The following is a 27,181-nucleotide window of genomic DNA, read 5'->3' as shown; positions in this document are numbered from 1 at the left end:
CTCAATATACGGTAACGGAACTTCTTGTTTGAAATTTGAAAGCAGACATCTCAGATCGCCCCTTTGGGAAATCGCTGAATGGTGCACATCAGACAGGGGTTTTCCAACATCCAAAGGTTTTTTTATCGAACTCGTACATGTAACAAAAAAAATAATGTATTAATATTGTTCCTATGGTTAAACTGAAAAAAAAAACAAAAGAAATACAACAAAAAAACAAAAATCAGATTATCCTATAAAGATTACAACACTAAAATAAAAACGACTCTAAGTTGAAAAATCAGATTATCATCCTATAAAGAGAAACATCCTAAAATAAAAGCAACTCTAAGTTGAAATCCTTCTAATCTCCGCCCCTACAGTCAAAACACACCTCGATACTTACACATCCACGCCCCTGGCGCTCTAGATTGTAATAGTTAAATTCAAATTATGCACCATCGAAATGTGGGTAGTTTAGACACGGGGTTTTTTTTTTTTTTTTTAAACAGAGTGAAGTTAGCAATGTTAGTAGAAGATGAGAAAAGACGTTGAAAATATGTAGTTGAATTATTTGAATCGAAGACCATCCTACAAGATAGATTAATAAAAGAAGTAATGAAGAAATTGATCTTTGACGGAAGCAGACACCTTCTTATCCCTTCCTGTTGGCATTTCCCGATCCCATGCCGCTAGAACCCCGCACAACGCTGACACTAGGTGGTGGAAAAGGGTAGACTAAATTGCGAACAACCTCTTGGTCATCGGAGTCTTCATCTAAACGAGGTCTCTGAGCAACCACAGCGGAAACAGGTTCCGAGAAGGTTCTTGGCCTCTTATCTCCCGCCACATCCTGACGTTCTAAAAACTTGAGAGCACCATCAACATCCCGAACTGGACAAACGGCCCACAATGCCCTAATACTTTGCGGATACTGACGCATAATATCGGCTACAATCATTTCCTCCGGAATAGGTGGTTGGAAGGCTCGGAACAGGGAAACCTGCTTTAAAAAATACTGCGGCATTGACAACCCTCCCTCTGCAATGAACCGTTTGCTGGTCAATCGAGTTCTCTCAGCGTGTTGTTGATCTATTGACCAAAAATATGCTAGGAAATCACCCTTGAAATGTTCAAAATCTCGCCAACTCTTCCCACGGACACTCATCCAATCCAAAGCGGTTCCTATTAAGCAACCCCGAACAACCTCTAACTTCTCCACTTCATCGAAACGTGCTAAACGAAAATACCTATCAAAACGTTCCAAAAAGATTACTGGGTGAAAACGAACTGGATTAAACAGTGGCTTCTCAACCAAAGGACCAACCAAAGATCGTTTAGCCAAGGACATAGCGACCTCCTTCCACTCGGAAACATTCACTCTATCAATCACCCTAGATGCAGCAGCAATAGGTTGTGGAGTAGAAGAAGCAAGGGGGTTAACAATACACTGACCTGTTGGTGGTTCGCACAATGATGGAGCTATCACGGTGGCTTCTGCGGGAACAGCGCTGGGACTGGCGGTGGCATTGGATCGCGTCAATTGCACCAACGAGTTGAGAAATTCTTGGTTGACCTTCCTCTGATCCCGTACAAACTCCTCTAACGTAGTAGCTTGCCTCTGCACCATCATCTTCAAACAATCCAAATCGGTCATAGGCTCCGTAACAACCTCAACTTCGGTGTCCGCTGGTGGCGTATCAACAAAAGGCATGGGCACATCCATTTCCAACGTTGGGAACCTAAAAACACAGACACGGCAGTAGGTCTGACAAAACAAAACACAAATTAGTAAACAAAATCAAAACACACAAGATTCCTCCTTTCACATAGCAATGGGACAAGGTTATCCTGGTCACGGCACCAAAAATCTGTGATGTACCCAAGTCGACAGCTCCCGCGCTAACGAAAGCGGGAAAAACACGAACTCGGAACACCTGCGTAGTAACACAAACCTCGCACTCGACAATGTCCGGAACACCTACGTTGTGGAAGGCCAGGTTGCACTCACTCGTACCCATGCTAATTATCGGAAAGGCGGAACGCAAATAATACGCTTAATTGAAATTGAAACACAAATAAAGTTTATTAAAGAACTGATCAAAAGTGTAAAAAATGAATCAAAAGGCCGAAAGACATCCTACAAATTTAGACAGAATACATTTAAAGCCAAAAAGTGCCAGGTTCCCCTAGAACTCATCGGACAAAAGAACCGTGCTAAAGAAAATTCCGACTCACTGTTCACAGAGGTGAAATCTAGAGGGAAAATCTGGAGAATGAGAGGTAACATTGGATAACGCTAAACACATTTTACAACACAGCTACAATAGTTATACAAAGAATAATAATCCGAGTAAGTAACTCTTGAATTGTACAGATTGAAATCTGACGTTAATGCAATACAAACTTGATAAGTTAAAGGATGGCCATCACAAGTAGATTTAAAAAGCACCTTCAATCCTTTCTCATGTGTGAAAGATACATTCCGAAGTCTCTTACATAAAGTGCATAAAATAAACATCATTAATTAGCCAGACCTCCTCCAATCTAGCAGGTATCTAAGATCCTGGATACGGTAACCTTAGACTAAAGTTGTCGTTCGAAATACATGCCGCTAAGTATCTTTATCACTCCGGCATGTACCTCTGCAAGGGCGAAACGGTTAATTACACTCAAAAAAGGCTGATTCATACACAAAGAATTGAAGTCGCTAATCAATCTAAATGGGTTCAAAACAAACACATGAAAATTGATAACTGGCCAATCTTCAACAAATCAAACAAGAACCACTTTTACATGAAAGCAAATTACACCAAATTCAAGAATCACTTTACCCTGCATTACAACTAGCTGAAGGCAACATAATCTACAATATAAATCAATTACAACTAAGTACATTACCTTTCTGTTACAATGAACACCACACTAACTGACTACCCAAAGCAAAGTGAACTCAAAGAACAAAAATGAACCTGTGGGAACTCGAAAAGCTAACTCGGCAAAAACTAAATCTATCCACCATTTCCTCCCTATACAGACTACTATTGTTATAATTGCTGACATTGAAGACTGAATACATTGTTGAATAATAAACCTATTGTTTTTTCATGGGAACGCTATTGAATTGTGGCTCGGTATCTGGCAACGGTAGCTTAAACGGTGTCTCAATATACGGTAACGGAACTTCTTGTTTGAAATTTGAAAGCAGACATCTCAGATCGCCCCTTTGGGAAATCGCTGAATGGTGCACATCAGACAGGGGTTTTCCAACATCCAAAGGTTTTTTTTATCGAACTCGTACATGTAACAAAAAAATAATGTATTAATATTGTTCCTATGGTTAAACTGAAAAAAAAAACAAAAGAAATACAACAAAAAAACAAAAATCAGATTATCCTATAAAGATTACAACACTAAAATAAAAACGACTCTAAGTTGAAAAATCAGATTATCATCCTATAAAGAGAAACATCCTAAAATAAAAGCAACTCTAAGTTGAAATCCTTCTAATCTCCGCCCCTACAGTCAAAACACACCTCGATACTTACACATCCACGCCCCTGGCGCTCTAGATTGTAATAGTTAAATTCAAATTATGCACCATCGAAATGTGGGTAGTTTAGACACGGGGTTTTTTTTTTTTTTTTTAAACAGAGTGAAGTTAGCAATGTTAGTAGAAGATGAGAAAAGACGTTGAAAATATGTAGTTGAATTATTTGAATCGAAGACCATCCTACAAGATAGATTAATAAAAGAAGTAATGAAGAAATTGATCTTTGACGGAAGCAGACACCTTCTTATCCCTTCCTGTTGGCATTTCCCGATCCCATGCCGCTAGAACCCCGCACAACGCTGACACTAGGTGGTGGAAAAGGGTAGACTAAATTGCGAACAACCTCTTGGTCATCGGAGTCTTCATCTAAACGAGGTCTCTGAGCAACCACAGCGGAAACAGGTTCCGAGAAGGTTCTTGGCCTCTTATCTCCCGCCACATCCTGACGTTCTAAAAACTTGAGAGCACCATCAACATCCCGAACTGGACAAACGGCCCACAATGCCCTAATACTTTGCGGATACTGACGCATAATATCGGCTACAATCATTTCCTCCGGAATAGGTGGTTGGAAGGCTCGGAACAGGGAAACCTGCTTTAAAAAATACTGCGGCATTGACAACCCTCCCTCTGCAATGAACCGTTTGCTGGTCAATCGAGTTCTCTCAGCGTGTTGTTGATCTATTGACCAAAAATATGCTAGGAAATCACCCTTGAAATGTTCAAAATCTCGCCAACTCTTCCCACGGACACTCATCCAATCCAAAGCGGTTCCTATTAAGCAACCCCGAACAACCTCTAACTTCTCCACTTCATCGAAACGTGCTAAACGAAAATACCTATCAAAACGTTCCAAAAAGATTACTGGGTGAAAACGAACTGGATTAAACAGTGGCTTCTCAACCAAAGGACCAACCAAAGATCGTTTAGCCAAGGACATAGCGACCTCCTTCCACTCGGAAACATTCACTCTATCAATCACCCTAGATGCAGCAGCAATAGGTTGTGGAGTAGAAGAAGCAAGGGGGTTAACAATACACTGACCTGTTGGTGGTTCGCACAATGATGGAGCTATCACGGTGGCTTCTGCGGGAACAGCGCTGGGACTGGCGGTGGCATTGGATCGCGTCAATTGCACCAACGAGTTGAGAAATTCTTGGTTGACCTTCCTCTGATCCCGTACAAACTCCTCTAACGTAGTAGCTTGCCTCTGCACCATCATCTTCAAACAATCCAAATCGGTCATAGGCTCCGTAACAACCTCAACTTCGGTGTCCGCTGGTGGCGTATCAACAAAAGGCATGGGCACATCCATTTCCAACGTTGGGAACCTAAAAACACAGACACGGCAGTAGGTCTGACAAAACAAAACACAAATTAGTAAACAAAATCAAAACACACAAGATTCCTCCTTTCACATAGCAATGGGACAAGGTTATCCTGGTCACGGCACCAAAAATCTGTGATGTACCCAAGTCGACAGCTCCCGCGCTAACGAAAGCGGGAAAAACACGAACTCGGAACACCTGCGTAGTAACACAAACCTCGCACTCGACAATGGCCGGAACCCCTACGTTGTGGAAAGCCAGGTTGCACTCACTCGTACCCATGCTAATTATTGGAAAGGCGGAACGCAAATAATACGCTTAATTGAATTTGAAACACAAATAAAGTTTATTAAAGAACCGATCAAAAGTGTAAAAAATGAATCAAAAGGCCGAAAGACATCCTACAAATTTAGACAGAATACATTTAAAGCCAAAAAGTGCCAGGTTCCCCTAGAACTCATCGGACAAAAGAACCGTGCTAAAGAAAATTCCGACTCACTGTTCACAGAGGTGAAATCTAGAGGGAAAATCTGGAGAATGAGAGGTAACATTGGATAACGCTAAACACATTTTACAACACAGCTACAATAGTTATACAAAGAATAATAATCCGAGTAAGTAATTCTTGAATGGTACAGCTTGAAATCTGACGTTAGTGCAATACAAACTTGATAAGTTAAAGGATGGCCATCACAAATAGATTTAAAAAGCACCTTCAATCCTTTCTCATGTGTGAAAGATACATTCCGAAGTCTCTTTACATAAAGTGCATAAAATAAACATCATTAATTAGCCAGACCTCCTCCAATCTAGCAGGTATCTAAGATCCTGGATACGGTAACCTTAGACTAAAGTTGTCGTTCGAAATACATGCCGCTAAGTATCTTTATCACTCCGGCATGTACCTCTGCAAGGGCGAAACGGTTAATTACACTCAAAAAAGGCTAATTCATACACAAAGAATTGAAGTCGCTAATCAATCTAAATGGGTTCAAAACAAACACAAGAAAATTGATAACTGGCCAATCTTCAACAAATCAAACAAGAACCACTTTTACATGAAAGCAAATTACACCAAATTCAAGAATCACTTTACCCTGCATTACAACTAGCTGAAGGCAACATAATCTACAATATAAATCAATTACAACTAAGTACATTACCTTTCGGTTACAATGAACACCACACTAACTGACTACCCAAAGCAAAGTGAACTCAAAGAAAAAAAATGAACCTGTGGGAACTCGAAAAGCTAACTCGGCAAAACTAAATCTATCCACCATTTCCTCCCTATACAGACTAACATTGTTATAATTGCTGACATTGAAGACTGAATACATTGTTGAATAATAAACCTATTGTTTTTTCATGGGAACGCTATTGAATTGTGGCTCGGTATCTGGCAACGGTAGCTTAAACGGTGTCTCAATATACGGTAACGGAACTTCTTGTTTGAAATTTGAAAGCAGACATCTCAACTTTAATAAGAAAATATTTATTAGAGTGTTATGTTTGAGTAAATGCAACAAAATTACCACGCGATAATACGCACACGGTAAGCTCAGGCAAAATAGAGGTGGGTCGGGGTGAATATTCGGGGTTTTTATACACTGGCAAAAACCAAGCAAAAGGGAAATGTACCTAGTACCTAATAGTAAACCGGATATAGGTGCCACTAATCTTTCATAAATTCCAAAAGAGAAAAGATAATACTTACCGAAAGGGGGAACAAAGCAGACGAAAAGATCCTTGTTCTGGTCTTAATAAGCTAAATAAACATAATAATGGACAGAGTAGAATATAAACAAGAATTGATGTCACATTGAATAAGTTAATAAATAATCTCAAAATATTACAAATAGGACATTGTAATAATATCTAGATCAGAAATGTCAATGTTTAAATTTAAATCAAAATTTAGGAGAAAGGGGGATCATCTCGTAGTCAGGGTCAATATATAAACAGGCTTCCGCGCATAAATGACTATCAAATGAATGTATTAATTACAAATGAATGGTATAGAAAACCAGGGTAATCAAACGTTATACCAAGGAGTCATCGAACATAAAAAAAATACATGTAAACTCTGGATGTGATGACCTTTTGAGCTCACAAGTGCGTTTTTCTGCCTTATCTGTAACAGTGAATAACACAAACAAATAAGTGGGATCGTGAATAGCACGGCACAATAATATTGCGGTAGCAATGTCTAACGCCTGACACTAAATCGTATACTAAAACCCTAAGTAATTGATAGTAAATAAAAATCAATAATTCAAACGACTTTATACTAGCAAAAGCAAAATTTTGATTGACAACGAATTGTCCGTACAAATCGGTGATGACAAAAACATAAACGTGACGTTAACTCAATAAAAACTACCTACTTTACAAAGCACAAATAAATAAATTTATATACAACAGCAATGTAATTGTGGTAGAGGCGCGAGTAGCGACACCGAATAAAGAACCAGTCGTCATACAGCATTTTGTTAAGCTGGTAAGCATCATAATACGCCAAATTGAAACTACCTATCTCTTAAGGCGGGTTTAGGCTCGTACGCAGAATGCACACGTTGCAGAAGTGAGTGGAAATTTCAGCTGCAGAAGTACGCCCCCGTGTGTACTAGTGATCTATCTGTTTATGTTGGTACGCAGTTGTTCTCAGTGTTCAAGTGTCGAAATTGACATTTAAAACCTAACCTCTTTTGGTCGTTAAATAACGTGGTTGGTTAAGTGAATAGAAAAAACAGATTTTTGATTTATTTCTGCAATGGCAGACAAGAAGAGAATTAAATTAAAGAAAATACTGTTACTAACGGCGTTAAGTAATGAGTTGGGGCTCTTGCATACTCAAAGGAGGGTACGACGGTGGGCAGTAAGACCTGTTAACAAATATAGGAGAAAATTTGGAAGGTTTCTAAATGTTTTTCAAGTATGGTGACAAAGGATCAAGAAGAGCTGTACGCCCGACTACAAACAACTGCGTACAAAGTTTAAATTCTGCGAACTTCTGCGTCTCCTACAGACAAGCATATTTGCGGCAACCTACGTTTTGTATTTGTGCGTTCAAGCATAAACAAGGCCGTATATCAACATGGTCTCGAACTACCTGCGGCTGCGACTTTCTGCAGCAGCGCCGTTCTGCGTACGAGCCTAAACCCGCCTTTACAGTTTCCGAGATCCCCGTGGTGGCCCTCGGCTTGTATAGGTACGAAGCATTTTGAACAATTAATTTATTTGGAAATAATGGTACACCCTGTATAAACCTTTTAAAGCCCTAATTTAATAACAACCTAGTTTTGAAAATAAGCAGCATTGAATAAGTAATTAACTACTCATTCAATGGCATCAGCCCTTCCAATCCGGCCTAATGAACATTTTTAGGATTAGAATGAACATAGTTACATATGAAAAATTTGGTTAAATAGTTGAACGTAGCCTTTGTTGTGTTCCTAATTGTGATTGGTGGATAAATATTCCAAGTTCATTGCGAGTTTTTTTGTTTCCAATCTTGACAGTTCACAAATAATTATGCATATGTAAATTGTTAATAGTAAGGAAATAATACTGAATTTCCAATTGGATACGTATAACTATAATACAATTCAAACACATTCTCTAAATATGATAAAATTGTTTTCACTAAAGCAACAGAAGAAGGATGGAGAGTCATCTCCAAGGAGTAATAATCAAAAGAAGGCCACTGCAGCTCAGCTTAGAATTACAAAGGGTAAGTTTTCTTCCAACAAACACGATCACTAGTCGCTTATTTTTACAGATATAAACGAATTGAATCTACCAAAGACCTGCAACACAGAGTTTCCCGATGCCGACGATTTGCTGTCTTTCAAATTGATCATATGTCCGGATGAAGGATTCTATCGAACTGGTCGATTTGTTTTTAGTTTCAAAGTGGGCCCTAATTATCCACACGAACCTCCAAAGGTGAAGTGTGAAACTCAAGTTTATCATCCGAACATAGACCAACAGGGTAACGTCTGTCTCAATATACTACGAGAGGATTGGAAGCCTGTTCTAACTATAAATAGTATCGTCTACGGTCTACAATATTTATTTTTGGAGCCAAATCCGGAAGACCCCTTAAATAAGGAGGCTGCGGAAGTGTTAACGAGCAATCGCCGTTTATTCGAACAGAATGTCCAGAAGGCTATGCGAGGAGGTTATGTTGGCGGTACTTACTTTGATCGTTGCCTGAAGTGATTTCGTAACTTTGTCAAAATGTGTCGTTTTGTTATTAATTTAAATCGGGTTCCAAAATTGACTTTAACAGATAAGTTTCAAAGGTTTTACTTCACGATGTAAATCGCGGATGGTTTCTAATGTATAATAAGCTGTCTGCAGTATTGATAAGTTTACACTTAATTTGTGTTTAGATGATTGCCGAACTAAGTTTCGTATTACTGTCTGATCACAGTGTATAACTCTGCCGCCATGAAGTCTCGTTTCATCGGGTAATAAGAGAAATTTATTATCAATGAAATGAAGAGGGTTAATACTTATGTTAAAATAATATGCAACGCTGAAGGAATAAAAAGCTATTTTTTATTTACTCATTGTGTCTAATTTAGAGGTTTAAATACACAGAATAATAAAAAGGCACTTAATACATAATCAGTACTAATTACAAAAAAAAGAGAAAACAATCAAGAATAAGAAGTAAAACTTTTTTTGTTAATAAACCAGCTGTACAACTAATCACGTTTCAGTCAATAAATAAAAAATTGCCGTTGCTTAGACACCATAAAAATTATATAGGTCTCATGAACCGCCGATTGATCCACTTCCACCAAAATTGAATGTAGTTGGCACAGTTTGCTGCGTGAACACGTAACCTAAAAAGAAGGTGATTAATACGAATTTTTCACAATAAAAAGTAATATGCGGGATAGCATTTACAAATATGGCGAGAATAAGAGGATCACAAACCACTTTTGGATATATTTTTTAGGAAGTCGTGAATTTCAAGATCTGTGTTTATATTAGGTGCGTTCGTTTATTGGTGCACCAGAAAAAGTGTTAACTCCGTATCGTTTTTTATTACAAAACAGAGTGAAAGGAGTTAACTCCAAACATTCCATCTCGTGAGAGAGTGCAGACAGAGAGCAATAGACGCGATCACATGGTCATGTTTATTTTAACCTAAAAATTAACCTCTGTTTGATTGTTTTTGTTTGCGATTTATTTCATAAAGATAATTTGGACATCATTTGCGTCTGTAATGAATATTACCACACATTCCCATGGTTTAGTACTTGACCAGCCAAATTGTACAAAATTTATAGGTTATGCCATCCGCTACATACCGTTTGTTTATTGTACAGTTATTAAATTTGCCCCAGTGATCACATGACCTTTTGCACTGTATGTTCTGCTCACTCCTGAAACGGATAATCGAACGCACCTAAAATATCAGATAATATCCCTAGACATGGCTACCAACAAAAACATAGAGTAATATCCATTATTGTAATACAATTTAGGTAGCGTTCCATTTAAAATAGCCAAGTTGTGTCTTTGTGCTTTTACTCCGAGTTTAAAAATGTTTTTTTGAAAACACCAGGGTACCCTAATGCACACTTGCTTGTAGAACGCGAACAAAATGAACTTCAAAAGCGCCCCTGGTGGCATTTGTACTTTAGTACTTTACATTTTTGAAACATTACCAAATAAGTTGGCAAAGACATATCTTGTCATTTACAAAAATATATATAATATATTCCATACTTTTCAGACACTGTATAAATAGCCCTAAACAAAAGTTGTACTACCAAACGACATATCTTAATGGTATTTTCACCATTAAGCCGTACTGTGGTAAATGTAATCTGTCCCTAATTATCAAGACACACCGGTAATTACAATACAGGTGCATTAGATTAGGGAATAGCCTCGGAATATAACGAAAGTACAAACCTCCTTGTTGTTCAATCTTTTTACTTTCGCGTGCCGCCTTTCGTTGATCAGCTAATAAACTAATTTCCATAAGAGCCTTACTCTGTTGTTCCGTAAGGTTATTGGTTAAAGCTTGATACCATTCTGGTTCTGTACTTTGTAGTCCTGAAACAATTAACATGAAAGCTCAGAATACAAACGCAAATACTCACTTTGCATGACTTCTTTAAACACAAAATATTCATCAATTTCGCAATTATCTTCGTCGAGAGGAGTGGTATAAGTTTCCAATGCGGTTTCCTCATTGGGTTCATAATCTGAGTCGGAATCACTATCTTCCTCATCGTCGTCTGTGATATTCGCTGTGATTTGCATACCCGCCGCTGCGCCCGCGTTCACAGCCTTTCTCGACAAACTTTCCAAGTATTCCTAACAAGTAAGTGCTTGGCTTAAAATCGATTTTCTTTTCCACCAGTACGTGTAACGTTAATAATCTTTTTACTAACTGGGGAATTTTTAGTTCTAATGTTACACACACTGGAAGAACATCTCACTCAAATTTAAAAGTGAAAATCTCCCACCTCTAAACGTGAGTCGCATCAAATGCCACTTACTTGTCCCTGCTCGTCGATATCGTCTTCGTCCGAACTTAAGACTTCTTCGACGTCGTCATCATCACAATCGCTCTCCTCCTCCTCCTCCGCGGCCTCTTGCGCTTTAGCGGCATAAGCTCTCTTGAGTCCATCGAACAGTAGGACAATCGCCGGAACGACTTGCGGTGCCAATTCTAATAACGTGCTAGGTCTGCCGGGCATGCTAATTAACGTGCACAGTCCCAAGACGCACATCTTACGATCGTGAATGCCAAGGAAACAGTCTGCGTCGTGTAACCATTGCTTAACAAAGTGTGCTGTGAAATCTGGCAATTTGTCTAGTACGGAGAATAACAGTTGAGGGTTGTAGTATAAAGCAGCTATTAGTACTTGTAAGCACATCGTTCGGAGTTCACTAGTTCGCACCTCGCGTAGCAATCTGCAATGAAAAGATTTCATTTATTAGATGTGGGTATTTTTGTAACATTGTTGGGCCACGCTGTATAATTTCAATTATTTCTAAAGCGTAGATTATTTTGGTAATTATAAATTTAAATTATGTGTTAAGGGGCTAGATTTATTCAATTAGGAATTATTTGCGTAATATTTGTTTTTCTCCGGTCGTAGCAAAGAACTTTTCTTCAGTACATAAGCTAATTAGTTTCAAGATAAGTACGTGTTATCGCCGAAGTTAGTAGATGTTAATTCTTGTGAAGGCGCAATATTTTGTTAAGGACAGAGGAACAGAAGAAAGGGAAATTTTTTAAACAAGAGAGAGGAAGGCCTTTTGATCAAACTAACTGAATCAATCTAGTCCCTTGATACGAAATTCAAATTTTGCCCTTAAATTGATTCAGAAAATCGAGAAGTACATAGAAACCCCCTTGAAAACTAAACAAAACCATTGGAATTATGGATGTTTCTTGAATTTAATTTAATTAACATGAAACTTAACCTTTTTCCATTGCTGCCCCTCTCTCCCCTAACTTTACCCAAGTTCACCATGGTTTCTCAGTTACTTTTTTTTTTCACTTTTAGGTAGGTTGGTCAAATAATCTATTGGTAATGGCTCATTGGTCCTAATAGATCTGAGGCGCTTTCTTTCGGCTACTTCGAAATCAAGATTTCGAGATCGTGATTCGTAGGATCACGTTTTACGAAAGAACGCGCGAATTTAAATCAAAGTATGGTTAAGTTTACGTAGTGCACATTTACATTTGAATTACGTACTTTTTGTTTGGATAATGAAAATAATTTAAATAGAAGTGGAAGTACTTGCACGATTATGCTTCTCTTCAGTTACAAATATTGACTAATCTAACATTTGAGCAAAAATATCCATACATTTATAGGTTAGGAATTAGTGTCATAAAACTTTTATGTTCAGTTTGTTCACGATTTTAGCAATCATGATCATAAGATCACACTTCGAAAGAACGTGATTTGACAATCCAAACGCATTTGGATCACCGAAAGAAAGCACCTCTGATCTCCTTCTGATCACTATATACGGAAATACAGTGACTTTATAAACAGACAGTGATGACTATAGGAGCCCAACCGTCATGTTGCATCAAAAATTCAAATTAGAACTAGGCAATACATTTGCGTGCACTATAATACAATATTATACATATATATTTCATTGCAACATGGCCGCCGATCTCAACAACCAATCAAAAACTAGACACTCTATTGTCGCCAAAGTCACTGTATTTAGGTATACAGTGACTGTTTAAAGACAGCGTGGCCATAATGCGTCATGTCGGCCACGTTTTTTCCAATTTATGATTGAGCTGATTGGTTTAACCAAATTAGTAGATTCTGGTATGGTTACAATAATGTTACCACAATTGTGTCCAGCAAGATAAATTCATCACTTTGGTTTCCAGGGGAATTTCTATTAATCTGATGTATTCGCCCAAAATATACAGGATCTCCCAATTACCAAAAGAAAATATCACCACTGTATGATTACACTGTCACTGTATACCTAAATTCCATTAAATGCATAAAGTTAGTAATCTGTTTGTGTATATCTGTGCCTTTATGTACTTGATTTCAAATGAATACTCTTGCAAAATCAAACTCCAATGATAGATCCTGTTATTCGCAAAGCGAGTTGCCATTAAATGCGCCAACACCTGATGAACCTCTTCTTCCCTTAATCTTGGACTTCACTACAACTTCTTCTTGCAGTTTCTGGTCTTGAATTCCTTTGACTTGGTTCTGTTGGTGAACTTCCAACTGTTAATTCAAATCCGCCTTCACATCCGATTTCAGTGACATATTCGTCTTCGGTGTTCATCCCCATTGTAGACATCTTTTTTTAAACGTTCTTCTTTATTGAGATAATTTTCTATTAACCCTTCACAACAGTACAAATTTCCTTTTCCTGTATAAATGTCTGAGTACCAAAAGAAATTTTTTTACCTTTTTGATCTAATTTTCCGTTTTCCTGACGCCCCACGTTGGGCGCCAAATAAAAAATAATATGCGGAAGTTAATTTAGGAAAGGAGGACGTTATTCAAGCTTTTTTGGTGGTCGACGTTGAGACGTAGCGATTTTTTTTGTGTACCTATGCCGTATTTCAGGGTATTTGAAAAGAGTCAGTTCCGAAGCGTCATTGAGCTTGGTGTTTGTTTTATGTGTTAGTCCGCCTGTTTGTTGAAAAACTATTACGACGGGATGATAAGGATTATTTCACGTAAGTAATTAGAACTTTCTTTAAATTAAATTTGTTTAATCAATCGCTTGTTGCGCGGTATGTTATCTGGCCCTGAGTGCCTATCAGCTTATTTGATTGATCGATGTTGAATCGACTTTGTTTCATCTGTAAATGGTTAGCTTTACGTTTAATCGAGCCCAAATTACGATCCGTTTTTATGTTAATTTCATTCTATTTTGTACCCATAATTATATCAGGTGTTAATTAAAAAATTAATTTGGTGGACTTTTTTAAAGGTTTTGTTAGTATCTCTGAACTAAATTGAGATAGCTGGACAGGATCTTTTGGGTGGTTTAGCGACCGGTTGCCATTGTACAGGGTGGCCAACTAAGAATGCGAGGTACTGTATCTGAGAACCTATCCATCGTAGAGGCTTGCGGAAAAAAAATTCTATTACTAAAACGGCCACGAGAAAAAACTGGAAAATCTTTTTAGTTTCTGAAATGGCCGCTAGGGGGCGTAACTGCAATCTGGATTCTAAAAAAGTGATGTTTCCGTGAATTCCGCTATATTAACCTAACAAAAAAATGTCCGGTCTTTGAAGTCGACGATAATCTGAACCTTTTTTGCTTGACAATTCCTGTATCTCTAAAACTGAAGTGGTGGGGGGTAATCAAAGGTTTCCGTAAAGAACACCCTGTATCTTCGAAACGGCTAACCCAATTTAAACACACTCGGGTTAGTTCAAAAGAGCTATTCTTCAGCTACAAATATTATAATATTTGAAGTTTTGTTAGTTTCACATGTCACCGCTTCAGGGCTTTTTTCGACATTCCGACAGAAATGGTTAATTTTCTCAAAAAAATTAAATGCATTGGTTCGATTTTTTTCCCCATGAAAAAGTAGCTAAATGATGCCTAAACAAGCTCGCGAAAACAGCATCTCGATATCTTGAGATATATATGACATAGATAGATATATATCGTGATGGTCAACATTTCGAACATTTACGGCGGCATTAAAAGCTTCCTTTTTTACAAATTATATAACAAAAATAATTCCGGAAAAATTAGCTTAAAAAAATAAAATGTTGAGGGTATAAAATTTTCTTTGGCCTAAATTTTAGGTTAGGAACAAGACTTTCACATAATTGGTCTTATTGGAAAGAGCTCTCTTCACGTCATCAGATTTTACATCAATAGTCTTTGTGGTAAAGTGATTAGTGGTAGAAAAAGTGGAAATATCAGTAAAAACCGCGTTTTGATATCTGTTTCCTAAGCAGAGATAGGGCGAAAATACACACATTTACAAATGGAAATTGCAATATTCATCTAAGCTGGCTTTAACACAAAAGAATCACACATTTTGAACATTTACATTTGTCATATTTTCTTACTAGTTCATAGTTTCTTTTATTATGTAATTTATATTTCTCCGATTTAAAATTTGAATAATTTATTTGTTGCTCATAATTTGAGTGTTAATTTTAATTATCGCTTGTTATGTGTTCTTTTGTTTCAAATCCAACTTGATGAATATAAATATTGCAGTTTAAATTTGTGGATGTGCCATATTTCCGCTTTGGAAACAGATATCAAAATGCGGTTTTCATTGATATTTTCACTTTTTCATCTTATATCATATAATAATTGTATCGTTTCATTTGAAATTTTCAAGAAAATCTGCAAAGTTTATTTTCATGTCAAACCGCGCCCTCTACCACTAATCACGTATACTAAAAATACTCAATTTATGTCAAATCTGATTACTACACGCTTAGAATGAGACCAATTATGTCAAAATCGGTTAACCTACACCGAAGTTACACTCCTTAAAGAGAGGTGCTCCTTCTCATATTTTCTGAGCAAAAGTAATATGTACTGGATGCAAAATTCATACAAGATTGCGATGCATGTATTTTTATGCATATTTGTTTGGTATATTTTAGGAAAAAAACATTTTTCCTCTTAACCATGAATCGTCGAGACGAGAAATGTTTTTTTAATTTAATTCGGTCTGGCGATAAGGAGTTTTTTTTACAGTTTCATTAAAAGATAAACAGTGTTCTCCGTATTTAACATATGCTAGTTTAACGAAGAGGGACAGTTCATTGTACGAGTGGGGGAGCACCAACCGTCGTTCCTTCGAAATTGGACTGTGGCCAAATATGGATGTGACTGCGGCCAAATATGGATGTGACTGCGGCCAAATATGGATGTGATTGCTTAATGCTTTTAAAATGATATACGGTCAGGATCAAAAGGTCTGAGGAGGGAAGAATGATTAAAAAGGAAAAGAAGTTAAATGGGGCTTTTTGGTGAAGGACAGTCAGTCTTGGTGGTTGAAGAAAGTGATTCAAGAGACTTAATTTGTTTGTAAAAGTGAATAGTCTAGCTCATGTTATGTGGGTCACGTATTCTGAGTAGTTTGAGTGTCTGTCGATCGAGCAGTAAATGCACAAGTGAAACCTCTATAAGGTTTTCCAAGTATGTCCGTTAAATTGAGTTATCCAGCACCAAAAAGTCACATCTACAATTGAAATTTCTTAGAAGTCAATAATGAAGAGAGAAAACAAATGAAGATTTAAAAAACAACATTAGTTGGTTTCTTTTAATTGATTTGTTTCAATCGATCGCATGAGCGTGGTATACTGTTCACAGGCCTTGAGTGCCTTTCTTTATTTTAGTGACTGTATGCCATTACACATAGCACGATTATTACCTACCTAGAAGCAGCCAACTCTACAAGTAAAGGTGCGGCGTTATCGATGCGACCTCGACATTGAAGCAAAACGACCTCAAGTAATTTGGCGGCGTGAGATTCGGGATCTTCGCCGCAATCCTTATTCAAAACTTGCTTGCACATGGAGTAAATGGCGAGTAATCGTTTCTCGTCGGCTAAAAATCCGTCCGTATCGACGGTGATATAGTTATGCAATGAGGGCATCATGTCGGTGAAGTGATCCAGGCCGTTCTTCATAAAAACTTGATACAGCAGTTCGAAAACGCGCCACATGTCCGGCGAGATGTGTTTGCAGGTGAGGTCGTAAATCAGCGAGAGAACTTCCTCGTAGAATTCTTGCACCTCGTTCTGTAAAACGTGCGCAACTACTTGTAAAACGGTCGGTTCCAGCTGTTGCAAAACTTCCGGTTGCTCTTCTAAGACGGTAAGTAGTGTTTCAATAGTGTTTAACAAACCCATCGCTGTTATCGCCTTTTCATCGGAACCTTCATCAGTATCGAGCACCTGAAATGGAATGAAGTAGAGACAAGGATTATACCTCGTGAGCTACCTTGCTAAAGGTCGTTGCTAAGTGTTGGCAAATTTCGGCGGCAATGCAAGCGAGTTGCTGTGTAAAAACGCACACGAGCTTCTGCATAACGCTGGTTACATCCTCGTTTTCCGTCTCTCTAATGATAGTCAGCAGTTCGAGCGCTATTTGCTTCACTTGCGGTTCCACATAGCGGTGACAACGATCCTGGTAATTTAACAATGACTGCAGAGCTACGGCGGCTTCCACCTTCACGGGTAATTCCTTGTCCTGCAGAAGCGCGTTGACGGTCAATCGCATCGCCTCGGCCAACACCGCCTCCTGCTTGAACGCAAATTCGCTGAAATAGTGAAGCACCCAACAGGCGCGCGCGCGCATGTGACCTCTCGGACTGGAGAACTCGGGAAAGACGTATTTAATGAACAGCTGATCTAGTTGCTCGCAGTATCCTTTCTTTTTAAGCAATATGTCGGCTAACGATCCCACCATGTGTAGGGCTCCATCTTTTTGTGCGGCTTCCGTCGCGGGGTTTATTAATATTTGGTTTAGCAACTGCATCGTTTTTTGTAACATCTCCTTGCGTTTCTTGCAGGCGGAATGAAGAAGAGCTTGAGCGGCAGTCACCGGAGAGACGAAATCTTCGAATACATCTGTGAGATAAGAAAATTTTAAGTGATATTTTCTCAAACAGAAGCCTGTAGCATGTTCTTTTACCAAAATTTCAATAGCACCATCCCATCTACACCTTACAGTGTGGCCATACAATGTTGACTTCTGGGGATTTAGCAGAAAAGTATCAAATTTCATTTAAATGCTTCCATAAATAAAAAAGTTAGCACTGCGCATGCGCAAAACCAAATTTTGAAACTGGCGTTAGATTTTCCTTTATTCCAAGCGCCTATGTATCCAATTTCATTTAAACACTTTTATAAATAAACAAGTTAAAAAGTAATCGTAAACGATTTACATAAAGCGCATTTCCACTTGCATTCATTTTCCATTTATAAGATGCAACTTCTGATAAAATCGTAAAAATCCGGCCACAAATATGAAAGATAGCGTTGCACATGGGCAATCCATTTTTGACGTGTTACTTCAATTTCAGTTTATGAGAAGAATTTCATTTCAATGATTTTCTAAATAAGAAAGTTGGAACTGCGCATGCGCAAACCTAAATTTTAAAACTAATTTAGATTTTCCTTTGTTCCAAGCGCCTAAGTATCAAATTTCACTTAAATGGTGCCATAGATAAAAAAGTCGGCACTGCGCATGCGCAAAGGAAAATTTTGAGACTGGCGCTCGATGATCCTTTATTCCAAGTACCTATGTATCACATTTCATTTAAATTCTTCCATAAATAAAAAAGTTGGCACTGCGCATGCGCAAAGCCAAATTTTGAAATTGGCGTTTGATTTTCCTTTATTCGAAGTGCCTATGTATCAAATTTCGTTTAAATTCTTCCATAAATAAAAAAGTTGGCACTACGCATGCGCAAAACCAAATTTTGAAATTGGCGTTTGATTTTCCTTTATCCCAAGTGCCTATGTATAAAATTTCGTTTAAATTCTTCCATAAATAAAAAAGTTGGCACTGCGCATGCGCAAAACCAAATTTTGAAATTGGGGTTTGATTTTCCTTTATCCCAAGTGCCTATGTATCAAATTTCGTTTAAATTCTTCCATAAATAAAAAAGTTGGCACTGCGCATGCGCAAAACCAAATTTTGAAATTGGCGTTTGATTTTCTTTTATCCCAAGTGCCTATGTATCAAATTTCGTGTAAATTCTTCCGCAAATAAAAAAGTTGGCACTGCGCATGCGCAAAACCAAATTTTGAAATTGGCGTTTGATTTTCCTTTATTCCAAGTGCCTATGTATCAAATTTCATTCAAATACTTTTATAGTAAAAAAGTTTGCAATTCGGCTTATAAATGGTCGAGATGCGAAAAGGGCACTGTGAATTTTGAATCGATTCGATTCAACTTTTGGCATTGCGTATTATATGGTTAAAGCTATGCCCATATTGAATATCATGCAATTCAGTTCATAACTAACGGAGATGTAAAAGCGATCGAACATTTCTAAACAAAGTTATCGTTCACACGGACAGATAGATGGACAGACCGACAAAGGAACAGACGGACAGACCAGCATGCAGACGACAGATAGCAATGCAAAATTATAAACGATCTCTAGGATCGTTAATAAACGGCAAAAGTGTAAAATTATGGAACATGTAAAAAACGGTTTTTTGTTTTTTTTACAATAACTTTTTTTTGTAAGCGGTACAGAAAAAATTCCTTCCTTGGTGCAAGCCTCGACACCATAACGAACAATAGCTCTTAAGATAAAGAACTAGTAGCGTCGCAAAACGAGCGGACGGACAGCCGGACAAAGTGGCCACAATAGCGCATTTTTTTTTTATTTTTGTGGAAATGCGCTAAAAAGTGTGCAATTTGGTTTATAAATAGTCGAGATGCGAAAAGGGCATTGTGAATCGATTCAACTCAACTTTTGGCATTGCTATTATATGGCTAAAGCTATGCCCATATTAAATTTTATGCAATGCAGTTCATAACTAACGGAGGTGTCAAAGCGATCGAACATTTCTAAACAAAGTTATCGTTCACACGGATAGACCAACAGACGGACGACAGACAGCAATACAAAATTATAAACGATCTCTAGGATCGTTAATAAACGACAAAAGTGTAAAATAATGGAACATGTAAAAAATGGTTTTTTGTTTTCTTTACAATAACTTTTCTAGCAATAAACACAGAAAAACTTCCTTGGTGCAAGCCTCGACACCATAACGAACCAAATAGCGAAAAAAGTAGAGTAATAGCTCTTAAGATAAAAAACTAGTAGCGTCTCAACGAAAGAGCGGACGGACAACGTGACCACAATACCGCATTTTTTTTATTTTTGTGGAAATGCGTTAAAAAAGATAAAAACTGCCTACTTTAGATATTCTTGCGTAGAATCCAGTGGCGTAATCAAACAATTTTGGACCACCTTTTCTATTTGTTTAACCAGACACCATACAGAATAAGAAAATGCCAATTATATGGCATTGGGGCTCTGAACATACATTAGGGCTTAAGATATTTTTATTGGTTGGTATCGATTGCTTTACTTTAGTTAAATAAACAAAACAAAATTTCCATGAATCTACGGCTAAAATTAAAAAAAATTTGACGCCGAGATATACAGAGCGTTGCATACAAAAATACCAACATTGGGTCAAATTCCAGAAACAGTGGGCCAACAATTTTTTTTTTCTTCGAGTAATAAACCAACTTTGGTTTGAAAGTAATGATCGCCAAACAAACTCTGCAGCATAGGCAACCAGTATAACTTCCTTCTATCAGATCTGGTTCCGTCTGTTCTTCACAGAGGGGATATCTTAATTTATTGGTTCACATTACGACGTTACAGGATGTATTCATACATTCTCATATTAATCAAACAATATAAAAGCACAACTTTTTGGTCACAATGGAATAAACGGCACGATGACCATTTACCATGTTTGTAGCGTATTTTCTTTACAAACGCTATTATTGGCCGCACTTTACCGTCCGTCAGGCTGGCGAAAATGTATAATGCTTTCTTATTTATGAAGATATATAAATTAGATTTCATATTTACTTAGCAAAAAAGTGAAAGTAATAACGATTGCAAAATGTGATTCTGCGCATGCGCAGTGTCTAAAATTTGCATGTGCAATGTAAACTATTCATGAAAATATTTAAATGAAATTTTATACGTAAACACTACGAATATAAATAAAATTAACGACGTTTTTAAAATAGTGCATTGCGCAAATAATATATAAGTAGGCACTTGGAATAAAAATCAATACGGGTTTCAATTTACTTTTTAATATTTGTATACGCTCCACTATTAGGTATTAGGTAAATTTGCATAGTTCTTCGTTTAGATAGAAATTCAAAGAAAATTAGAGTTTATTGGGAAATATACCAGGTGAATATTTCAAAACCGAACATAGGCAATTAACATGGGAAAAACCTTTTATTTATCGTTGCTCCCCATGTTAACTTAGAGGGTTCATAATGACACCAATCCAAAGAAGCTTTTTTTTTCATATAATGATATACGAATTAGTTCATATTCAGGCGCATTTCTCATTATTTTATCAAAAATTCGGCAATAAATCTAATTAGGAAAATTTAAACCAGGTGCCAAATTCTTGACAGAACAGCTTCCTAGCTCAAAACCACCTTTTGTTTGTGTTTAATAATTATAATTATTATTACCAATAATTCATTCCTTTATTGTCTAAAATCAAGCAACGTTGCTCCCGGTTAGTATTTGAATGCGCAACGCGATTTTTTGCTCATGCATTTTATTTATTATTGTTAGAGGAAGTAAGAAAGTTGAGTTTTGCGCATGGATTTTATTTACTGGACCTACCATCAAAATTTCCTTTAAATTTTTCCCGATTTCTTATTGCAATTATAATGAACATGAAGGTATCCAAAAGAAGGAATTCTAAACAAATCAATTTTCAATTTCACTTCACTGCAAAAATGATCTCTGAAATAGAAATGGCAAAAGGGAGCAAAAAAATTAAAAACCAATGTTAGCAACGTACTATGCAGCTGTCGTGAATGTTAGTGTTCCAACGATGACAATAACAGATATTTTACTTTTTTTAACCGTGACAGTTTTTTGTAATAAAACCTGGACAATTTTTGTAGGTTGTACGCGAAATATAAGGTCTTTCGAATAACGTAATAAAAATGTTAGGTTGCAATTTGAAAAAAAAAAAGTTCGATGCCGTTGTGGTGCTCCAAATTTTTTTTTCAAAAATCCGGTCCGTTATTTTTCTGTTCCGTATGCCTAATATTCATATACAAAATTTGAACAAAATCCATCGAGCCGTTTTCTTGGAAAATTGCCAACATACGTAAGTACATACGTACATACAGACGGAAAAAAATTTATTCTTTAAAAGTTGCTTAAAATGATCTAAAACGTCGACATTTGATGTCCAAAAAACGGCTGTCGCAATAGATACCTAGCTCGCGCTCTAGGAAGCTAAAAATTAGATCATGCTGTAAACATTTGAATTTTGGCGCCAAAGTTTCGCACGTGACGTAATGCGCAGTAGAACACGCGTTTAAGAAAAAAATGAGCATTCTGTATCATGACATTGACCAATATTAGTGGCTAGAAAGCTATACAAAGAACAATTACCTACTCTACGCCATCACAAATATTGATGACAGTGTAATATTATCCTTTCCATTTTTTTAAATTTAATAAAGAAAACTGAAAGCAAGCCAATCGAAGGTGAATCTTTCTACAGAAAACATTCACTATTTGCTTGAACGGTTTCAAAAATTTGACTTTGCATTTATATATCATAGGGAAATTTCCACATGTATCGCTTCACAGCGAACGTGAACGAAAGTATGTATGGCGATAACAGGAAACGTATTGCGGAATGCGAACGGGTTGCCACGATCTCTTGGGACCTAAAAGTCCATTCTGTTTAAAAAAATTCTATTCAATACAGTGCGTACTTTTTTTACGGGTTATATAAAACAATGATATCTCCGAAACGAAACGTTGTATTGAAAATCTCTCAATGGTGTCTTGTAGAGTGCAAAAAAGTGGTAATGAGAAAGTGTTTTCTATTTTTTTGTATCTGTTCAAATTACATCAGAAAGAAATATATACAAGGTCGTTAAATTTCGGTTTTTCTTCTTCGGAAGAGATCTGAATTTTCTGTTTTTTTTAAAAGCATGATGACTAGACTTCATCATTTTTATTAAAAGAGATACCCCTCTGTCCGACGTGAGCAATGCAAAGCGAGCATATGACAGGTATGACCACAGCGTATCTTGTTCAATGTGACAACATACAGAGTGTTCCTAAATATAATGTTTTTTGCCTTATTTTATTACTAAAAGTTCATACAAACATAGGTCCGCAAACGCTTTGTTACATCTACAGGTACAGGGAGTTTTAAAGTTTTTTTTACTGCATTTTCCAACGAAGTTGGGTACGCTATTGCAGCCACTTTCTCTGTTCGTCTGTCCGTACGCCTGTCCGATACCTTAACTCCTCCTACAGTTTTCAATATATTTAGTTCATTCTTTTTGAATTTGATGGCTTATAGCTCTGGCAGCTGAGCCAAGAAAATCTTGACGAATAATGTGCGCATGCACAGGCTGCGCAATATCAACTTTTTTATTTAGATGTATTTTGTTGGCATTTTTACAACAGATACTTCTGGTAAAGGCAAACATATCTCATATTGTGAACATTAGATGTGCGCATGCGCAGTCTACAGTGCCAACTTCCTTCTTTATTTTCTTTGAAATTTTAACCATAGATGGCTCTAGTACAGAAAAACATAGCGCACATAACTATTAACTTTTGGGATGCGCTGAAGTTATTCGCCTTAGAGCAAAAACCTTTTTACTTGTTCGTTATATCTTCAGCAGTTTTTGAAATATTTGGCTCAAATTTGAAATATAAGTTACGCTGAAGGGCTTACATCATTAATAATGTGAATGGTAGTGAAACTCTACAAGGTGTTTTTTCAGGGACCATGTTCCATTTTCTACCCCTGAACTTTTTTTCGGTGCGCCACTGGTAGATTGTGAAAAAAAAATCCATTTTCAGTAGTTAAAATGGTAATTAGCTCTGCTTTTGTTTGCATCTTGTTTTTATTAATTTTGACAGTTAGCATTGGAAATTGCATCTTGTGTTTGCATATGTATATAAATTAAAGGTTAAATTGTAAAGTGTACAGAGACCTATAATAAAATCCTGCAGTAATGAAGCATTTGTGAACCTATGTTTCTATGAACTTTTACTTAGTCATAAAATAAGCCATTCCATATTTAGGAACACTCTGTTTATGGCTCAGGGATTATATTTCAGATGGCAAATGCAGATAGAATATCAGTGTAAAAATTTAAACTCTGTAATATAATAAATCAGAGCTGTAGATGAATATTGACACTGCATATGGTTTACTTTTATGCTAAATTAATTTCAGCAGTGTGTTTCACTGCCATCTATGTAGTTCTTTTTAAGAAGTAAACTTTTTGGAATAGCGCGGCCTAACTGTAAAGTGTATATAAAATTATTATATGCTTTAGGCAGTTACATTTTTGTAATAATATACTGTGACCCAAATAAAGACATTCAATAAATAATATTATTACATAAAAATTAAGAAAATCTGATTCTTATGATTTTTTATGCACCTGCCAAATAAGTGCACAACATTGAAAGGTAGTTCACAGATGGAAAATCAAGCCACGTACCAATTAAGTTGCTGTGTTTTTTCAAAACTGAACAATGGTGAAAATAGTACGTTCAGCTTTAGGAAAAACTCACTGTAGTTTCTGTAAGCCCAATTTTGATTGTGTAATGATGAAAGCAAAATGACAATTAAATTCAAAAAATTACCAAATTTGACACGAATATATTCGTGAGGGTCGACCGTCCACAGCTCCTCATCCTCTGCCGAATAACTCATAAGTGGAAATAATACATCTTGTATTATCGTAGGCATATGAGGCTTCAGTAACCGCCAGGTATGCGCATGCGAAACAGCTTGGTTTAAATAATTAAGAGTTTGTTGCAAAACTCTGGGAGGCAACCAAGCTTTATTACGATAGGCATCCAGTAAGCGCAATAAAACTTCGAGAATTCCGCCGCTAAACGTCTGCAGATACCATTCGGCAAACTGATTGTATTCTTTCGTCACGTTTCCCGGCGAGCCGTACCTCTCGAACATACGATACAGAATGTGAAGCGACCACTTTTTACATTTCCACCAAGGTAAATCTGGTCGCTCGTCTTCGTCGGGTTGCAAAGCGGCGGGCGGTACCGGCCGTTCGGCTACCTGCCTGCATATTTCCATCCACTGGGTGAAGGCATCGCGGCTAATGAGGTCCAATGGGAGCGTGTACTGCGTTAAGGCGAAGTAAATTTTTAAAGCTTCCTTTTGCAAAAGCACCGCTTGTTCAGACGGGTCCGGTAATAATCTAGCTACTAATTGATATAATTGAGGTAAAAGCAAGTTCATCGCCTCGTGTAAAGGTCCTCGTTCCTCCGCCTTCTTATATTCGAAATTTTTCACTAGTTGATATAAGCATAACAAAGCGCCGTGCCAACCGCTAGTCTCTGGATTTGATAAATATATACTAATCTACAAGTTCGAAGTTGAGTGGAAAATTGTGCGGGTAATTATCTAAATACCTTATCAACAATTTGTGTCCATCTCCCAGGAAAATCGTGTTTAACCATTGTATTAATACACGTGCATAATTGAGTACGTATGAGTTCGGGAGCGTGAACTACTGCATCGACAATGCTTTCCCTAATTAAGGATCGATCTTGTTCGTGCAATGAAAATGGGAGGGCTTGTCCTGGCTCAGTTTCTCGATCATGCCAATTTTGGGATATAAGATTCTTTAGGTAAATTGCACCGGCTTGCCTAATCGGCATGTCACAGTCGTTCATCATTATGACTTGCAAAAGTGATGGAGCAAATCCAATGATTTTGTGAATCTGTTAAGAAAAAAAATTGTTAGTGCATGCAGGGAGCACATGTTTTTCCCAACCTGAGCAAGTTGCTCCTCGGCCTGTTGTCGCTGGTTTGGGTCTATAGTTGCCCTAAGAAGGTCAATTAATTTTCTTGTATCCATTATTGGTTGCGGTGCTGTTCTTTACAATAATAATTCTATTTAAAATGCACTAAAAATTAATCCTTTGGACACACAGCAAACTGGCACCAGCAACTTCTTGCATGGTAGCCAACAAAGAACAATGCAATGCTTTGTCACCATGCAGAGCCGCCGCTCGTGCACGTAAATATCCCCAAACGGTTAAGACCAGTTTACAGTAGGGTATTAATAAAAGCGTTGGTGTATTTTACAAATGGCGTGTGTAGTTGGGATACTGGCGGCAACAGAGAGTTGCGGTGCCGTTGGGCATGCACATTGCGCATATACCGTGTGTCCCAGGTTGAAAACACCATAGGCAAACAGAATTAATTTATTTTCGCAAAGGCTCCACGACGTCTTTGATATACAAGGCCACCATGCTCAGAAAAGCCCCGGAAAATATGCGAACTAATTTTGAAATAATTCAGGCTGGCCAATGGAAAGTCTGCAAAACGACGCGATACATTCCGCGCCATAATTATTAATTATTCCGTTTTGACAGTTGACGCTTCACGTTAGTTTAGTTTACACTTTGCTTCTTGTATTTGCTTTATTTTACGTTTTCCGTCTCCAGTTTTATATAAACTCGTCTTTTTCAAGACACATATAGCTTGGATCTACGATCGGATAAGGTGTGATAAAGTGTTTTTAAATTTTGTATCAGAATGTACGGTCTATATTTCTAGGGCCCTCGGACACGCTCTGTCAGGGACTTTCTGAGCGTGGTGCCACTGTATATTTGAAGTTAACGTTCCGTATGTACGTTATTGCGTTTGTCTGATGCTAGAAAGAGATTAGAGTTGAGATGTCTGCTTTCAAATTTCAAACAAGAAGTTCCGTTACCGTATATTGAGACACCGTTTAAGCTACCGTTGCCAGATACCGAGCCACAATTCAATAGCGTTCCCATGAAAAAACAATAGGTTTATTATTCAACAATGTATTCAGTCTTCAATGTCAGCAATTATAACAATGGTAGTCTGTATAGGGAGGAAATGGTGGATAGATTTAGTTTTTGCCGAGTTAGCTTTTTAGAGCTCCCACAGGTTCATTTTTGTCTTTGAGTTCACTTTGCTTTGGGTGATCAAGGGTGCTGCTCATTGTAACAGAAAGGTAATGTACTTAGTTGTAATTGATTTATATTGTAGATTATG

At 37.3% G+C, this 27,181-nt stretch overlaps 3 protein-coding genes across 3 annotated transcripts; 1 reads left to right on the top strand and 2 right to left on the bottom strand.

The window, feature by feature from the left end:
* Window positions 1-2,040: 2,040 nt before the first annotated feature.
* Window positions 2,041-5,143, bottom strand: LOC116175168. Its single transcript, XM_031493289.1, has one exon. It carries the CDS (start codon window positions 4,845-4,847, stop codon window positions 3,777-3,779), a length of 1,071 nt encoding a protein of 356 aa, XP_031349149.1. The 5' UTR covers window positions 4,848-5,143; the 3' UTR covers window positions 2,041-3,776.
* A 3,200-nt stretch (window positions 5,144-8,343) lies between these two features.
* On the top strand, window positions 8,344-9,433 carry LOC116173103 (NEDD8-conjugating enzyme Ubc12-like). Its single transcript, XM_031490388.1, has 2 exons — window positions 8,344-8,593; window positions 8,642-9,433. Exons 1-2 carry the CDS (start codon window positions 8,488-8,490, stop codon window positions 9,082-9,084), a joined length of 549 nt encoding a protein of 182 aa, XP_031346248.1. The 5' UTR covers window positions 8,344-8,487; the 3' UTR covers window positions 9,085-9,433.
* Window positions 9,434-9,492: 59 nt separating this feature from the next.
* Window positions 9,493-26,135, bottom strand: LOC116173102 (importin-7). Its single transcript, XM_031490387.1, has 9 exons — window positions 25,926-26,135; window positions 25,561-25,872; window positions 24,766-25,510; window positions 17,331-17,959; window positions 16,764-17,284; window positions 11,391-11,808; window positions 10,989-11,205; window positions 10,798-10,941; window positions 9,493-9,716 (listed from the first exon to the last, which is right to left on the bottom strand). Exons 1-9 carry the CDS (start codon window positions 26,007-26,009, stop codon window positions 9,643-9,645), a joined length of 3,144 nt encoding a protein of 1,047 aa, XP_031346247.1. The 5' UTR covers window positions 26,010-26,135; the 3' UTR covers window positions 9,493-9,642.
* Between the last annotated feature and the right edge of the window lie 1,046 nt (window positions 26,136-27,181).

This window comes from Photinus pyralis, unplaced genomic scaffold (genome assembly GCF_008802855.1).
Source record: "Photinus pyralis isolate 1611_PpyrPB1 unplaced genomic scaffold, Ppyr1.3 Ppyr1.4_LG6, whole genome shotgun sequence".
NCBI classification, from domain to species: Eukaryota; Metazoa; Arthropoda; class Insecta; order Coleoptera; family Lampyridae; genus Photinus; species Photinus pyralis.
The sequence above is the reverse complement of the archived record's forward strand: the minus strand, read 5'-3'. Positions and strand labels throughout refer to the sequence as shown.

Bases quoted from the DNA above. Each gene is read 5' to 3' on its own strand.
- LOC116175168 (XM_031493289.1), bottom strand. From the start codon at position 4,847: ATGGATGTGCCCATGCCTTTTGTTGATACGCCACCAGCGGACACCGAA.
- LOC116173103 (XM_031490388.1), top strand. From the start codon at position 8,488: ATGATAAAATTGTTTTCACTAAAGCAACAGAAGAAGGATGGAGAGTCA. The intron at 8,594-8,641 runs GTAAGTTTTCTT...TTATTTTTACAG, and splicing joins TCAGCTTAGAATTACAAAGG to ATATAAACGAATTGAATCTA.
- LOC116173102 (XM_031490387.1), bottom strand. From the start codon at position 26,009: ATGGATACAAGAAAATTAATTGACCTTCTTAGGGCAACTATAGACCCA. The intron at 17,960-24,765 runs GTAATTTTTTGA...CTTATCTCACAG, and splicing joins ATATATTCGTGTCAAATTTG to ATGTATTCGAAGATTTCGTC. The intron at 9,717-10,797 runs GTTTGTACTTTC...CCTTCTTTTTAG, and splicing joins AAAGATTGAACAACAAGGAG to GTTACGTGTTCACGCAGCAA.